The 18,740-nt window shown below is 40.2% G+C and overlaps 1 protein-coding gene across 1 annotated transcript in view; it reads left to right on the forward strand.

Annotated features, from left to right (window-relative positions):
- Positions 1-18,593, forward strand: part of TMEM19 (transmembrane protein 19) — a 50,364-nt gene extending 31,771 nt beyond the window's left edge. The window contains exon 7 of the mRNA XM_065934085.1: positions 18,471-18,593. Within this exon, the coding sequence (XP_065790157.1) occupies positions 18,471-18,578 (108 nt within the window). The 3' untranslated portion in view covers positions 18,579-18,593. The remainder of the gene's footprint in view (positions 1-18,470) is intronic.
- The last annotated feature ends 147 nt before the right edge of the window (positions 18,594-18,740 follow it).

Below are 18,740 nucleotides of genomic sequence, written 5' to 3' on the forward strand. Positions count from 1 at the left end.
GCTCTAGGAAATTGCTCCAAAGAAGTAGGGGAAGAGACAGTATACATGTGAATTTTTTGGCTAGTAACACGTGGTTATACATAAAAAGATTACTGAAATGCACAACCTGGTAAAATTCTTGAATTCTAAAGAATAAATATTATTAATGCTACCATTTAGAAAGAATAAGCTGCTGAAAAAAAAAAAGCACCTTGGCATTACCTCTGTAACACTAGTAGCTTGAAGGCAGTAGATTAGCATCTTTAGAGAGAGAGAAAGCAAGGTTAGCTATGATGTAATTAATCTGAGAATGTGCAATAACTCAGAGAAAAGATCATTCCCCTGCCTTGACTAGAAAAATATTAAAGAAAAGAAAACAAATTAATGTGCACAATTACTTCAAAACAATAGTGGAAAAAACAGAATGAGCAATACAAACTGCTAGGCATATGCACAGTTCCATATAAATAGATGAGGATAGACTGGGCATGTGGAGAATACGTGTATAATATAAATAGGAAAACTTGAAAGTATGAAACTCAGAGAGCCAGTATAAGAAGAGAGGAATTAAAAGTTTCTAAGACCTCACGGATAGAGGGAAGAAGGAGGCAAGAGAAATTATTCTAAAGATCTTAGCATATTGGTAACAAAAAGTGGAGGAGAAACAGAGTTCCTCAGTGGAGGAAATTGTGTGTCTAGATAGGTCAATCTTTTGTGTTTTGTTTTCAAATAATTGTAGAAAAATGTGTGTCTGATTAAGAAATGTAACAGAAGGTTTTAATAGAACTGTTGAAGAGAGGGGAGAATGAAATATTAACATGATTGAAACAGCTGAAATATGGAAAAGTATATGTAGAAAAGTAAAATATAAGTATTACATATAAAGTATGAGGGAAGGAATAAAATAAAGAGATCATTATCCAAGGCGCCTATTCAGTCGTGTCAGACTCTCTGCAACCCTGTGGACCATAGCCTGCCAGGCTCCTCTGATTTCCCAGGCAAGAAAACTGGAGTGGGTTGCCATGGCCTTCTCCAGGGTGACTTCCCTGGTGGCTCAGATGGCAAAGCATCTGCCTACAATGCAGGAGACCTGGGTTCAATCCCTGGGTTGGGAAGATCCTCTGGAGAAGGAAGTGGCAACCCACTCTAGTATTCTTACCTGGAAAATCCCACGGAGAGGAACGTGATAGGTTACAGTCCATGGGGTTGCAAAGAGTTGGACACGACTGAGCGATTTCACTTTCTTTCTCCAGGGTATCTTCCCAACTCAGGGGTCAAACCCAAGTCTCTTCTCTCAAGTCTGCCACATTGGCAGGTGGGTTCTTTACTACTAGCACCACCTGGGAAGCCCAATCATTACACCAACTTAAAAAAGACAATACCCTGGGACTTCCCTGCTGGTTCAGTGGCTAAGATTGCACACTCCCAGTGCAGGTAGCCTTGATCCCTGGCCAGGGAACTAGATCCACCTAAAAATCCTGAGTGCAGAAACTAAGACTGGTGCAGCCAAATAAATAAAAAGACAACATTCACATTAAAAGATAAAAAACTGCTTAAAAGAAGCACAATCAAACTGATAGAACTGACAATTAAGAGAATAGGCAAAAGATATCAAGAAAATTCAAACAAAAAGAAAGCAGAAGAGACTTCCTCAGTGTTCCAGTCTTAACACTCAGCACTTCCACTCCAGGGAAGTGGATCCCCGCGTGGGAAATTAAGATCATGTGGCAAGGTAAAAAAAAAAGCAGACTGGATTTTTTTTTTTTTTTTTTTTGGCTACATGGCATATGGTGTCTTAGTTCCCAGATCAGAGATCAAACCCACAGCCCCCTAGTTGAAAGCTTAGTCTTAGCCACTGGAACATCAGGGAAGACTCAAGACTTAATGGAATTTGAAGTTGAAAGTACTAAACAGGATAAGGATTGGCATTATGTAATTTTTAAAGACACACTTTATGAAAAAGATATAATTAAAAATGTTTATGCACCCAGCATCAGAATGATCAGATATGTAAATCAAAACTATTAGAAATGCATGATAAAAAATAAGATATTTAGTGAAACACTTAACTATATCCCTCTTAGAAATCAATTCTAGGAAAGCTAAATAAATCAATTAACTTAATTAAATAGCTATATATAGGATCTTCATGCTCAAGTGCTCAGTGCCTAACTCTTTTTGACCCCTTGGACTGTATGTAGTGTGACTCCTCTGTCCACACAGGATTTTTCAGGCAAGAATACTGGAGTAGGTTGCAATTTCCTCCTCCAGGGGATCTGCCTGACCCTGGGATCAAAACTGCATCTCCTGTGTCTCCCGCATTGCAGGCAGATTCTTTACCACTGAGCCATTAGGGAGCCCATATAAAGGATCTTATGTTCCTCTAATACACAATATTCATTTTGTTTCCTTGGAAAATTTACATTTATCACATACTTGCCCACATAGAGAAGTTTAACAAATTAAAAAAACAAATAGAGATATCACTGCCTACTTTTTTTCTAATCATAAGCCAAGAAAAATTAGGGGGAAATATATACAAATGACAGAAAATGTAACTTCACTGAAATTAAGAAATACACTGATTTCTTTACCTTTGGATCAAAGAGTAAATCAAAGATAATTTATAAACTATGAAGCAATGAAAAGGAGACTTCACACCAAATTGTAGGGAACATTTAAAAGCTGAACTTAGAAGGAAATCTTTCTCTCTAAATAAATTTATTACTAGATAAGAAACAAATAAAAATAAAGGAACTAAGTCTTTATCTTAAGAAATTAGAAAATTAATAAAGTGTACTATAACTTTAAAATTTTAAAATGCTGAAATTGAGGAAACGAAGCAAAAATAATAGAAGAAACAAATAAGCTGGTGGTTTGAAAATAAACTAGATAAAGTTATAGGTCTGATTAAGTGAGAGAGCAACAATTAGATATGAGAAAAAAGGCGTACAACGTATTCAGCAAAGACTAAAACCATTATGAGAATGCTACTAGCAATTCTGTAGCAACAAGATACATGTGTATGTGTGGCTGAGTCCCTCTGCTGTTGACCTGAAACTATCACAACATTGTCAATTAGATAAGGGAACTAGATCCCACATGCTGCAACCAAGACCTTGTGTAGCCAAATAAATAAATAAATCTGGAAAAAAATTGAAAGCCTTGAATGAAATGGATAATTTCCTATCAAAATATAAATTACCAAATATGTGTATTTTATATAAAATTACAGTCTTTACAAAAGAGATATTAAAGATGATTTTTTTTTAATTTACCACTTAAAAAAGACTCCAGTATGAGATGGATTCACAACTTTTAAGAACAGATAATTCTGTTCCATTTTTTAAATTAATTGTTTATATAAGAAAGTTTTCCAATTTATTTTAGAACATGAGAATAAATTTTAAATATATTCTTTTATGGAGGCAAAAACTATAGTTGTATCTCACAACTACAATTGTATAATTCTCTTCCAAAATTTAGTAAATAGAATCCATATGTATATCAAAAAATAAAAATTAGGTTCAAACAAGATTTGTTTCAGGAATGCAATGTGTATGAACATCAGGAAATGTACCAATGTAATTCACTACTATGACAATTAAAGAGTGCCTAGAACACCTAGGAGATCCAGTGAAATATTTATTAATTTAAGTAACTAATTATTTTATTTTATCCAAAAATAATAAAATAAAGTAATAAACAATTTAAGTAATAAAATAATACTTATTTTATTAACCAATAAAATACTAATCAATTATACTATTAAGAGAAATTAGTAAAGTGGCTACATATCAAGACAATAAATTAATTAGGTTTTTAATTTTCTGGTAACAAGCATGTAGGAATGAAGAATGAGAAAAATATTCCACATTTTATTCATAATAGTGCAAAGACTATAAAATTCTTAGAAATAAATTGGTCAAAAATATGAAAAGAAATTTATAAAATCTTCTTGGTAGGGATAATATGAAGACATTAGACCTAAAGAAGTGGGAAAATATACTATATTTGTAGATGGCAAAAATTAGCATAAAAATAGTATTTCTCCCCAAATTAATATATTGATTATCATTCCAACCATGTTTATTATATAACTGGATAAAATGCTCCTAACATTTGTATGAAAGATTAAATGCCAAAGGGGAGCCAAAGAATTATAAGAAATAAGAACAATAAAGTCATTAAATTTTGAATATTTAATATAAATATGCTGTCAAATCAATGTGATATAATAGGAAAAGACAAAAAGGTCGATGAACTAGAATAGAGAAAATGCTTTATATACATTGAATTTAAGAATCATAAAGATGAAAAAAAAAAAAGAATCATAAAGATGATAGATTACCTGGAGTGCGGATAGATTTTGCCCCATTTTACATTTCCACCAAAAGTGCACAAAAGTTATCCTTTTAGACTACTGATTTTGTTCAGTCTACTTGAGGATCAACTTGATCCTTGTGAGGCTTATTATTAAGCTTTGCTATAGCGGATTCAGAGAAGACTTTACTCTGGACTTTTTATTCACACTCCTAAGGCCTGACTCTCTTGCGGGCCGTAACTAACGCCCTATTTATGACAAGGTCTGTGACCGGTGTGAACATTAGCTATTCTCTGCCCTGTGTGAACTCCAGGAATTGTTTTGCTTACTCCTTTTCCGTGGCAGTTTCTGATTCCTCTCACTTGTGTGCATATCAGTACTCAGATATTTGAGGAGACCCCTCTACAGCTCTCCAGACATCTGTCTTTGTGGCATGCCCTACTCCCAAGTTCTGTCTCAGAAATTCTAGCAGCTTCCACCTCCCCGAACTCCCATATCTGCCTCCCCAACTTTTAAAATTATATTTCTTTAAAAGTTTTTCAGTATTTCTTGATGAGTGTTAGGGTTTGTTCTGGCAGAAAGTTAAGTTACTTTGAGGTCAACTTCATCTTTTTTTTAATATTTATTTATTTGGCTGCACCATGTCTTAGCTGTCATACACCAGATCTTCAGTCTTTGTTGCAGCATGGAGATCTTTAGTTGCGGCATGTGGGATCTAGTTTTCTGATCTGGGATCGAACCCAGGCCCCCTGCATTGGGAGCATGGACTCTTAGCCACTGGACCACCAGGGAAGTCCCCAACCTCATCTTTTTGAGGTTTGGATTTAAGTGTGTTTTAGGTATGTGTATGTGTAGCCTCTCCAAAACTTTGGCCACCTGATGTGAAGAACTGACTCATTTGAAAAGACCCGGATGCTGGAAAAGCTTGGGGGCAGGAGGAGAAGGGCACGACAGAGGGTGAGGTGATTGGATGGCATCACTGACTCGATGGATATGATCTTGGGTAAGCTCTGGGAGTTGGTGATGGACAGGGAAGCCTGACCTGCTGCAGTCCATGGTGTTGCAAAGAGTCAGATACGACTGAGCGACTGAACTGAACTGAAGCCTTTATTTAGAACCAGTTTAGCTCCACTGCTAAGATGGAACCTCTGAGATCTCTTCTTAATGACCCATTTATTCAATGAGGTCTCTTCACTGTGTCTGATGGGCACTAGAAGCATCTCAAGGCTTGGGCGAGCTCTAGGAATTTTCTTGCATTATAGCTCCTCTGTAAACATTCTCTCCTCAGCAGTGTTTTGCCCAATCTCATGGAGTTTTCCTTTTCACACACAAGACTAGAAGTCAGTCTAAAAGAATCAAGGGAGAGACATCTGTGAAGATTTCTGGGGTTCTCTTTCTAGTACCTTCCTCTCCGAGTCACTGTCCCACATATTTTAGCTATCTTGGCCTCCCTGAACTTTCATCTCTATCTTCTCATCTTAATAAGACTTTCTGGCACTGTGATGAAAATTGTCCTTAGGGAAAGTTAGGGCCTTCCTCGTGCTCACTTAGTTTGCTTCTCTTTGCTGAAAGATCACAGTCCCTTGCTGACTGTTGTCTAGTTGTCTCATATTTCCCCCACTTCCCCCGCTACTTTTTCTAGTTGTTTCAGTTAGGGGAAGGGGAATCCCAGAACAGCAGAAAGACAGCCTTGACTTAATAACCAGATTCTTTGTAACAGTCCCTGATATTCTTAAAACTTAACAGTTACAACATTTGAAAATAGTTGGTGAAAGTTCCTTTGCTCCTAAATGTGGAAAAAGCATACAAGAATGGAAGAAGTAAAGATTCTATTAACGATATCAAGTCCATAGTTCACTTCAATTTGTTTTCCTAATGAAAATCACACTGGGGTCAATTGTAGATACATAAAAAAGACAAATCTTTTTAGGATGTCTTTAGAGCATCCTAAGGGATCCCATTGAAAAAGAGAATGGTTAACTTTGAGCCAAGATTCACCTTCTTATTCAATCATAATAACTAATGTAGCTCATAAAACCTGTGCCTGTGAGAGATTTTTGGTTCCCTGTGAAGAGGCGAGACAAATAATATACTCACTATCAGTAGATGGTTTTCAATTATTTGTTGATTTAACAAGATAGTTCTAAATGCCTACAGTGTGCCAGGCACTATGGTAGTCACTTCAACTCAGTTCAGTTCAGTCGCTCAGTCGTGTCTGACTCCTTGCGACCCCATGAATCGCAGCAGGCCAGGCCTCCCTGTCCATCACCAACTCCCAGAGTTTACTCAAACTCATGGTAGTCACTGGGCATACAAAAATAAGAAACAGTCTCTGATGTCAGGAGGCTTATGAGACAGTGAGTAGACAGGCTCCTGAGCACTTAATTACGGTGCATTACATAACCACAAAATTAAGAATATATGCAGAGGATCTCAGGAGCACATAGAAGGGATATCTGGACGCACTCCTTGACTCTTGATGCCCTCCCACATCTTGAAGCCGGCAGTGGTGGGTCATATCACTGTGATCTTGTTTTTCTCCTCACATCTCCTTTTCTGCTTCCTGTTTCCACTTTTAAGAATTGTTGTGGTTACAGGGCTTCCCTGGTGGCAGACAGTAAAAAATCCACCTGCAATGTGGGAGACCTGGCGTTGATTCCTGGGTTGGGAAGATCCCCTGGAGAAGGGCAGGCAACCCCCTCCAGTGTTCTTGCCTTGGAAATCCCATGGACAGAGGTGCCTACAGTCCACTGGGACACAACTGAATGACTAAGCACAGTACAGTGGTTACACTGGGCCTCCCTGGATAATTCAGAATCATCTCATTATTTTAAGGTCAGATGTTTAGCAACCTTAGTTCCATCTGCAACTTTTAGTACCCTTTGTTATGTAACCTAATATATTCACAGGATCCAGAAATTAAGATATAGACATCTTGGAGGTTGGGGACAGGGAGAGGTGGGACATTATCCTGCCTTCCACAATAGCGTATGAGTCAAAGAGGAGATCTCACGAGGAAAAAAAAAATTATATATATATGTGTATATATATTTTTTTAATGCAGCTTCCCTGGTAGCTCAGCTGTAAAGAATCCGCCTGCAATGTGGGAGACCTGGGTTCAGTCCCTGAATGGGGAAGATCCCCCGGAGGAGGGCATGGTAATCCACTCCAGTATTCTTTCCTGGAGAATCCCAGGGATAGAGGAGCCTGACGTGCTACAGTCCATGAGGTCGCGAAAGGGACAGACACACCTGAGCGGCTAGGCACAGCACAGCATATATTTTAACAGAGTGGAAGAGAAAATATATGGTGTTAAAATTTGTGAATGTGGCTATAGCAGACAGTTAGAAAAGAAGAAAGCTTTTTCTGGTGGTCCCGGGGTGAAGAACCTGCCTTGCAGTGCGGGGACGTGAGTTCAGTCCCTGGTCAGGGAGCTCAGCTCCCACGTGCTCTGGGGCAGCTGGGCTTGAGCTCCGCAACCAGAGAAGTCCGTGCACCACAGAGAAGACCTAGCACAACCACAGTTTTAAAAAAGAAAGCAAGAAAAAGTTAAGATCTTAAGTCAGCAGTCTAAGCTTCTGCCTTAAGGAACTGGAGAAAAAAGAGCAAATTAAACCCAAGCAAGCAGAAGGCAGGAAATAACAAAGATTAGAATTAGGCACTGGGAAGACCCAAAGGGATGGGATGGGGAGGGTAACCGGTGGGGGGATCAGGATGGGGAACACGTGTAAATCCATGGCTGATTCATGTCAATGTATGGCAAAAACTACTACAACATTGTAAAGTAATTAGCCTCCAACTAATTAAAAAAGAAAGAAAGGAAGAAAAAACTGAAAAATAACTGAGAAAATCAATGAAATCAAAACCGATTCTTAGATAAATTAATACATTTCTTGCCAGACTGACCAAGGGAAAAAACAGAATATACAATAACCAGTATCAGGTATAAAAGAAGAAAGATCACTGTGTATCCATTAGCACTGAAAAGGTATTAAGGAGACACTGTGGTGAGTTTACATTAAAGCCAGAGGTGGGCTGAGGACAGCTGTGACAGTAGTGAAAGGATGGGGGGAAGCTGGAGCCGGAAAGGGAAGGACGCTGACAGGCAGCCGAAGAATGCGCTTGAGGACTATGATTTTGTATTGATGTACAAAGTCTAGGCAGCTCAGAAGACTTTTCCAGAAGTTAACTTGAAGGTTGATGTTCTATGATGGCAGTGGAAATATTGAGTTGGCCAAAAAGTTCTTTCAGGTTTTTCATAACATGTTACGGAAGACGCGAACAAACTTCTTGGCCAACCCAATATAAGGATATAAGAGAACCAAGAATGCTGGTCAGAGAGAATCTAGGTGCTCAAAGAGAAGTCTAAACACATTGGAGGAGTCTGGGGATATGAGGGAGCTAGAAGGAGGGGGATAAAGAGATCAAAAGCAGGCTGACAGAGAGATGGACTAAGGGATGAGGGTGAACTTTCTGCAGCACAGTTTCTCTGGAAATGCTCCTTCCTCAGCAGTTGTTCTTTGCCCTCCCTCATGGAATCCCACCCTTCACCCACACGATTGGAATTTAATCTAAAATATTGAAGAGCGAGACCTCTATGCAAAAGGAGGTTGGGGGTTGGCAGCAGATGGAGGTTCAAGGAGTTAGAGGTTTGTGCAAATGCAGAAAATATATATATTGAAAAGGAAGGCCTAAAAGAATTGGTATTTGGGAGATTTGGTCAGGTTTTCTTTGTATCTCTCATGTTCCAGACATTAATCTGTTCACAGAAGATAATGGACAGCAAGGCAGACAGGTATTTGCTACCATAGAGCTTACAGCTTAAGTACTGATAGGTAAATGGGCAATTGTAATATTCAATGACACATGCTAGGGAGCATTTACAAATGGTATGGAGGAATGATAAGATTTTAAATGAGACGATACAAGGCAGGAATGAATGGACAGGAGGAGAAAACACTCAAGCAGGTGGTACTGAGTGTTATAATCCTCGGTAGACATCTGTACGACCTACAAACTTCCGATTAGACAGTCCACAATAATCAAAAAGCTCTCCAAGCTCAACATCACAAATCTCCCGTAAGAACCTTCAGCCAAATTATTTCACCAGGACAAAACAATTTTTCTACGAGGTTTTTCTATCTCTACACTGATTTATTTCCCAAGATAGAATAGTCATTCAGGCCTAGTTCAAGTGGACAAATCTCTAGAATTTCCAGTTCCATTTAACTACTGATATCTAGTTTTAAAAAGTGAGGCTGACTCACACTGCTACCATTCTAACTGAACCTTTTCAGTTAGCTACCTTTGTACAAAGTTCTATTGCCAAGTATGTTGAACATGCATTTCCATTTGATACAACCTCATGCTCCGTTTATTTCACAATACACGTAGAGTTTATAAATGGAAAAATAAAAAGCACATTACTTTTAAACTCTTTGGCTTCTTTGTTTGCCCTCCCTTTTTAACTGTTGAGATTATATATTTTTTTCTATAAATTGATCAGTTCTGAGAATCTGCAAGTTTTGGTTTAAATTCCTTCTTTGACAGGTATATGTAAAATTTCTTGACACTTTTACTCACCACTGGGATCTGAGGGCTAAATGGCTTGGAAACTGTTTCTTCTCCCTCCCCCAGCCCGTATGTCCCTTGGAATTTTCTTGTTTTCTACAACTCAGGAGAAAATTGACTTCAGAATCAGTCCTGACAGCTCGCTGGCCAGCCTGGTGAATCCCACTGAGCTGCTGGTGCCCCTCTGTGTCCGGTGCTTACAATTACAGCTCAATGTCTGTCTGCTAGGAAGATGCGATTGAGCTGCTGCTTCACACGCATGAACTGTGGCCTCTAAAAGCTAGAAAGAGCTGTATGCTAGGAAGACGTGTTTGAGCTGCTGCTTCACGTGCATGAACTGTGGCCTCTAAAAGCTGGAAAGAACTGTAGAGAAATGAGATAAGGCCCAACTGGAAGCTAGAGGCACATGTGCCGCACAGGAGAGAGTCGATGCAAGAGCAAGGAACAGACTCCGATTAAAGGAGAAGCAAGTGGGGATGCCGAGTTGGCCACTCCACCTCATTGTAGCTGTTTTCTGTGCTGCCTGCCACACAGACAAGCGCTACAAAGGCAAAAATGCTTGCCTGGCAGGCAACAAAAGCTGTTTAGTGACTGAGCAAGGAGAGAAACAAAAGGGCTTAATTCACAGAAATTTCACAGTAGATGGTAGCTATTTTTCTTTGTATTACTAATTATTCTTTGTTGTTTTTGTTTAGTTGCTAAGTCCTCTCCTACTCTTTGTAGCCCCATGGACTGTGGCCTATCAGGCTCCTCTGTCCATGGGATTTCCCAGGCAAGTATACTAGAGTGAGTTGCCATTTCCTACTCCAGAGGATCTTCCTGCCCCAGGCATTGAGCTGGTATCCCCTCCATGGCAGGTAGATTCTTTACCACTGAGCCATCAGGTAAGCCCTGATTATTCTTCACACCGAGGAAACCAGACCTGAAAGAGACACGTGCACCCCAATGTTCATTGCAGCACTGTTTATAATAGCCAGGACATGGAAACAACCTAGATGCCCATTCACAGATGAATGGATAAGGAAGCCGTGGTACATATACACCATGGAATATTACTCAGCCATTAAAAAGAATTCATTTGAATCAGTTCTAATGAGATGGATGAAACTGGAGCCCATTATACAGAGTGATTATTCTTAACAGATTCTTAAAATGAAAATTTTTTTGACAGTTTTATTTAACAAATCCCCCTAAGTCCAAGAGCATTTCCCAACCTCAGTATTTTATAGGCTTATCTTTTTTTTATTCACTTGTTTTAATTAATAAATATGAATTTAGCACTATATTCTAGAATCTGTCTGGAGATAAAAAATGTGACAAACACAGTTCTAGCCCCTAGAGGAGAGCACATCAGACGGTTATGTTGAAAGTCCCTATCTTGCTGCCACGCTCCAAATTTCAGCTCCCTCAGCTCTGTCAGCTGCAGGAATAATATCGCTACTTTGTTTCCTCCATTTCCTTTATTTTCTAATTGTATTCCTGTTTTCTCTCCACTTTATCTCCTCATACTCAACTTATTCTTTGTCAAATGATTGCATAATAAACTCAGATTTTTTGCACTTGTAGAAATTCAGCTATACAGAAACATGCATCTATACTGGAATTTCTATAATTGGTTATAAAGGTGTGCTTGAATTCCCTTTTCGTCCCTAAGGAGAAATCTCATTAGAATAAGAATGTAGTCCCTGTAACACTTGCTTAAAGGAAAATATGTTCATAAAGGATTATAAATACCTTGGGAACACAAGATGCTTCTACATGAAAAAATGGAGCTCAGAAACACTTGAAATGACGATTTAAAAGACTTACATAGATAATAGTGGCAACCTTGGAAAGAGTTTCCTGAACTCTTGAGTTTTTCTCTCTCTCTTTTCTTTTTTGTTTTTTTGGCCACAAGGCATTTGGAAACTTAGTTTACTGACCAGGGATTGAACCCTTGCCCCCTGCACTGGAAGCACACAGTCTTAACCACCGGATCACTAGGGAAGTCCCAAGTTTCTCATGCTTTTACTACTTGTTCACGAATACTGTGTTTGCCTCAATAATATTAATACACCCAGCATTCATGTATGTGTGTGTGCTCAGTTGCATCCAACTGTTTGTGACCCCAAGGACTGTAGCCCACCAGGTTCCTCGGTTCATGGAATTTTCTGGGCAAGGATACTGGAGCAGGTTGCCATTTCCTACTCCAGAGGATGTTCCAGACCCAGGGATTAAACCTGCATCTCCTACATTGGCAGGTGGATTCTTGATGACTAGCGCCACCTAGGAAGTCCCTGATACACCCAAGAGATTTCTATTTATGATAGGCTACAAAAGCCTACAGATCTTATTAGGCTAACGCAGGGTTTCTCGACCTTTGGCATTATTATAATTATTCTGCCAATTAAACTTGGCAGGATAATTCTTCATTGGGGCAGGGGAGGGGAGTTGTGTTGTGCATTTTAGAAGGTTTAGTCTCATTTCTAGCCTCTTCTCACTAAATACCAGTAGTGAAAATATCATCAGATGTTGCCAATGTCCCCTGGAGAGCATAATTACCTCTGTTGAGAATTGCTGAACTATGTCCACCATTTTTAGTTCGTTCCTGAGCATTACAAGTTTAATTCAACCCCTACCATTCTACTGAAACTGTTAAACCAAGATCGTTAACAGTTACCTTGGAGCTAGTGACTGCACGCATGCGCATACACACACACACACACACACACACACACACACACACACACACACACACACACAGAAACCAGTAGACATTTGCAGGTCCTTATTTAATTTGAATTCTCCAAAGCATTTCAAGATTCTTTCTTTCTTAAGACATTCTCTTCTCCTTAACACTGACTCCTCGTTCGCCTTTTACCCCTGTGGCTATCCCTTGAAGCTCCTCTTTGTTGTTGTTTAGTTGCTGAGTAACGTCTGACTCTTTGCGACCCCATGGTCTGTAGCCCGTCAAGCTCCTCTGTCCATGGGATTTCCCAGGCAAGAATACTGGAGTGGGTTGCCATTTCCTTCTCCAGGGGATCTTCCCAACCCAGGGATCAAACTTCTGTCTCTTGAACTGCAGGCTGATTCTTTACCACTGAGCCACCTGGGACGCCCTTCGCCCACCCCTTAAAAGTCAATACTTTCAGGACTTTCTCAGTGGTCCAGTGGTTCAGAATCCACCTGCCAATGCAGAGGACATGGGTTCCACCCCTGGTCCAGGAAGATTCCACGTGCAAATAAGCCCTATGCGCCACAACTGCTGAAGTCTGTGTGCCCCAGAGCCCATGTTCCATAACATGAGAAGCCACTGCAATGAGAGGCCTGAGCACCGCAACTAGAGAGTAACCTCCGCTCATTGCAACTAGAGACAGCTCGTGCGCAGCAATGAAGACCCAGTGCAGCCACACAAAAAAATTCTGTGATTTCAAGGTTTGGTCCTAGGCCCTAGGGCTGCTGATTTTTACACATTCCCCCTGTATGATCTCATTCACTCCTGCGGTCAATTTCCCTGTCTGTATTGATGACTCTCTAATCCTTGCCTCAGGCCCAGATCTCTCTCCTGTGCTAGCAGGTAGGGGTATTTCTATTTGGGAACTTCTCAAGTCTTCAAAATAAAAATGCCCCAGACCAAAAGAATATGATCATTTTTTTCTTCTAGTATGTTCCTTATTTCAGTGAAAGGCATCACCATTTCCCAATTCCCTAAGCCAGAAATACAAGACTCTAATCCCTTCTTGTCTGTCTCACTTTGCTTAACCTCATCTCCTAAAATCAGTGCTGTATAAACTTTGGTATGAATAAGAATCACAAGGAGGATTCATTAAAACTCAGACTCCTGGATCTTGTCCCCCGGAAATTCTGATTTGATGGGGGTTGGGGCTGAGAGTGAGCCATGGTTTACCATGCTCTGGGCTTCCCCAATAGCTCAGTTGGTAAAGAATCCGCCTGCAACGCAGGAGACCCTGGTTTGATTCCTGGGTTGGGAAGATCCCCTGGAGAAGGGAAAGGCTACCCACTCTAGTATTCTGGCCTGGAGAATTCCATGGACTGTATAGTCTATGGGAGCACAAAAGTGGGGACTGAAAAATCTGAGAATCTGCATTTTTAACAGGCTTCCAGGTGACCCTGATGCTCTGCAGAGCACATTTTGTCACATTGTTCTAAAGGGCTTCTCACTGTTTTTTTATGATAAAGCCCCAAATTTTTAGCATGATGTTCTGTATGATTTTACTTAGTTCTTTACATTCATTTCTTACTATGCTCATCTGATTCCTGGTGCTTGTTTAATGGCATGCTGTGTCTTGAAATCTGAATATTTATCTCTTTGCTTGGCTGATTCTTACTCCTCTCTCAGTATTCAGATTACTCATTTATTCTACAGAGGTTACAAAGTCTTTGCCCACAAACAAGAAATTTTCTAAAATTGAACTTACTTGTTTGACTTCTAGATAACAGAAATGGAATATCAGTGTTAGTAATCTTAGTCAATTCAGAATGTCCTTCACATTCTGCCTGGGTTGCCTGGGTTGTATCAGTGTTTGAGGGGACCTATTTTTACCAAATTCATTGATTGGACCAATGCTGGGAACCTAGCCCAGGTTGAGACCCATTGTCTCAGCTTCTTTTTCCACTCAGATTTGTAGTCAGATTTGACTGTGGCTCAGGTCATGAACTCATTATTGCCAAATTCAAGACTTAAATTGAAGAAAGTGGGGGAAATCACTAGGCTATTCAGGTATGGCCTAAATCAAATTCCTTACAATGATACAGGGATTGACAAATAGATTCAAGTGACAAATAGATTCAAAGAATTAGATCTGATAGAATGCCTGAAGAACTATGGATGGAGGTTCATAACACTGTATAGGAGGTGGATCAAAACTATCCCCAAGAAAAAGAAATGCAAAAAGGTAAAATGGTTGTCTGAGAAGGCCTTACAAATACCTGAGAAGAGAAGCTAAAGGCAAAGAAGAAAAGGAAAGATGTACCCATCTGAAGGCAGAGTTCCAAAGAATAGCAAGGAGAGATAAGAAGGCCTTCCTAAGTGATCAGTGCAAAGAAGTAGAGGGAAATAATAGAATGGGAAAGATTAGAGATGTCTTCAAGAAAATTAGAGATACCAAGGGAACATTTCATGCAAAGATGGGCACAAGAAAGGACAGAAATGGTATGGACCTAACAGTAGAAGAAGATATTAAGAAGAGGTGGTAAGAATACACAGAAGAACTATACAAAAAGATCTGAATAACCCAGATAACCACAATGGTTTGATCACTCACTTAGAGTCAGACATCCTGAGGTGCAAAGTCAAGGGGCCTTAGGAAGCATCACTACAAACAAAGCAAGTGGAGGTGATGGAATTCCAGCTTGAATTCTTTAGGAATTCAAATCCTAAAAGATGATGCTGTGTAAGTGCTGCACTCAATATGTCAGCAAATTTGGAAAACTCAGCAGTGGCCACAGGACTGGAAAAGGTCAGTTTTCATTCCAATCCCAATGAAAGGCAATGCCAAAGAATGCTCAAACTACCACATGGTTGCACTCATCTCACACGCTAGCAAAGTAATGCTCAAAATTCTCCAAGTCAGACTTCAACAGTATGTGAACTGTGAACTTCCAGATGTTCCAGCTGGATTTAGAAAAGGCAGAGGAACCCAGAACTCAAATTGCCAACATCTGTTGGATCATAGAAAAAGGAAGATAATTCCAGAAAAACATCTACTTCTGCTTCATTGACTACACTAAAGCTTTTGGCTATGTGGATCACAGCAAACTGTGAAAAATTCTTAGAGATGGGAATACCAGACCACCTGACCTGCCTCCTGTGAAACTTCTATGCACATCAAGAAGCAGCAGTTAGAATCGGACATGGAACAACAGATGGTTCCAAATAGGGAAAGGAGTGCATCAAGGCTGTATATTGTCATCCTGTTTATTTAACTTATTTGCAGAGTACATCATGTGAAATTCTAGGCTGGATGAAGCACAAGCTGGAATCAAGATTACAGGGAGATATATATCAATAACTTCAGATATGCAGATGACACCACCCTTATGGCAGAAAGCGAAGAGGAACTGAAGAGCCTCTTGATGAAACTGAAAGAGGAGAGTGAAAAAACTGGTTTAAAACTCATCATTAAGAAAATGAACATCATGGCATCCATCACTTCATGGCAAATAGTTGGGGAAACAATGGAAACAGTGGCAGACTTTATTTTCTTGGGATCCAAAATCAAAGCAGATAGTGACTTCAACCATGAAATTAAAAGATGATTGCTCCTTGGAAGAACATCTTTGACAAACCTAGACAGCATGTTAAAAAGCAGAAACATTACTTTGCCAACAAAAGTCCATGTAGTCAAAACTATGGTTTTTCCAGATAGTCATGTATGGATGTGAGAGTTGGACCATAAAGAAGGCTGAGTGCCAAAGAACTGATGCTTTTGGACTGTGGTGTTGGAGAAGACTCTTGAGAGTCCCTTGGACTGCAAGGAGATCCCACCAGTCTATCCCAATGGAAATCAGTCCTGAATATTCATTGGAAGGACTGATACTGAAGCTGATACTCCGATACTTTGGCTACCTTATGCAAAAAACCGAGTCATTTGAAAAGACCCTGATGCTGGGAAACATCGAAGGTGGGAGAAAGGGATGACAGAGGATGGGATGGTTGGATGGCATCACCGACTCAAGAGACATGAGTTTGAGCAAGTTCTAGGAGTTGGTGCTGGACAGGGAGGCCTGGCGTGCTGCAGTCCATGGGGTCACAAAGAGCTGGACACGACTGAGCGACTGAACAACAACAAGCCCAAGCTGAGAGCCATTGTCTCATCTTCTTTTCATGCTCAGGTTTGCATGGCCAACAAAGACACTGATGCTGAAATACAGAAAGCCTGTTCATAGCAACAAAGACCCAGTCCAGCCAAAAAAAAAGAAAAGAAACTGATGCTGAGACTGGATCAGCAGAAGCTTTATGCAATAGCCAAAGAATGGAGAAGCAGGAACTTAGTTTGCAAATCAATTTCTCAACCCAATGTGGGCGGAGACACCATCTGTACAGGAGAGTCACGGTACAAGGGAGTGTATTGGAAAGAGAGGGAGGAATATTCATAACTTATCCGAGAACACAGGTGTGGTTTGGATCTGGAACTGGTGCCACTCCTTTTCAGTCTTTGCTTGGACTTTTCTGGTTATTGTTATGACAGTTGTCAGCTGCCACGGTGCTGGTGGGTGTGTCATGTAGCATGCTATTACCGTGTGTGTATAATTAAGATCAAGGTCTACCGGAAGTCAAATCTTCTGTCATTGTGGGTCTACTTGGTTCTAACCAATCCTTGTTTTTCTTTTTGTAGGCTCTTCCTGAAATTTAGGTAAGAGTAATTGGTTTCCATTCAAAGGAGGAGCAGGGTATGGTTCTGGGGCAACACTATGAACTTTGGAGATGCTGGGCATCAGGGTCTCCGTCATAATCAGCCAAACATGCAGCCCGTTGCCATCCATCTGCGTTCTCATAGCCACTTGGCCCTCAAGCACTGCTGTGCCCTCCTTGTCTTAGCCACAGGGTCTCTTCAAGGAGGGTGACCAACCATCCCAGTTGATCCAGGCATGAGGGGTTTCCCAGGGTGTGGGACTCTCGGTGCTCAAATCAGGAGAATCTGGGGCAAACTGGGATGACCAATCACCCTGTCTCCAAATCCAATTTTTTGTCAATTTTTCTCTGTAGCTCATAGAAACATTTGAAGACTCTCTTAACACCGTCATTAAGGAAACTCTGTAAGTCTTTTTCAGGCTTTCTGTCTAGACACCTGATGCAGCCATCTCTACTCTACAGCTCCTGGTCCATCCTAGACACAGGTGAACTTTAAAAAACTTGTCACCTTCTCGACTTTTTTAAGGAAGGGGGAAATTTGTTTTCTTTGCTCTTGGATTTCCCAAAACTCTTTGGGATGCTATCCTTATGAAGATATTGAGCCACAAATAATAATCATACTACAGTGGATTATATAAATTAGGTATTTGTCTTCTTCAAGAAGAAATCCAAAGATAGGAAATTCAAGATCAGAATGCTTATTCAAGATTCTTTCTACCTTACTGCTCTGCAATTTTTAGTATATGATTTTGAGTCTCATAAGTGTAGTATATAACTATACTTATAACTCAAAGACTTTTATAACTCAAAGACTATTAATTCAAATGTTTCTCTTTTTATATCTATAGTAGAGGAAGGCAAGACAGAAGAGGTTGGGATATTTGAGAAATATCGGTATCTGCCAGAGGAATACTCACCAAGGTCTAACTCCCTTACTTTTCCTCTGATTCTCCTTGACTAATAATTACTAATCAAGCCGTTACTCTGGGCTTCCCTGGTAGCTCCGCTAGTAAAGAATCCACCTGCAATGCAGGAGACCCCGGTTCAATTCCTGGGTTGGGGAGATCCCCTGGAGAAGGGATAGGCTATCCTCTCCAATATTCCTGGGTTTCCCTGTTGGCTCAGACAGTAAAGAATCTGCTTGCAATGTGGGAGACCTGGGTTCAGTCCCTGGGTTGGGAAGATCCCCTGGAGGAGGACATGGCAACCCATTCTAGTATTCTTTTTTTTTCCCCACTCCAGTATTCTTGCCTGGACAGTCCCCATGGACAGAGGAGCTGGTGGACTGAAATACATGGAGTTGCAAATAGCCGGACACGACTGAGCAACAAACACAGGCAGTTACTCTAATTGCTTATATATTCTACTAAAATATCTCTTTAAATAACAGTGGCTTGGTCTTCTGAAAATCAAAATCTAAAAATGAAAATCAGACTTCCCTGCTGACGTGGTAGATAAGAATCCACCCGTAATGCAGGGCACACATGCCTATGCTCTACAACAAGAGAGGCC

Source organism: Muntiacus reevesi, chromosome 4, assembly GCF_963930625.1.
Source record: "Muntiacus reevesi chromosome 4, mMunRee1.1, whole genome shotgun sequence".
In the NCBI taxonomy this organism is placed as follows: Eukaryota; Metazoa; Chordata; class Mammalia; order Artiodactyla; family Cervidae; genus Muntiacus; species Muntiacus reevesi.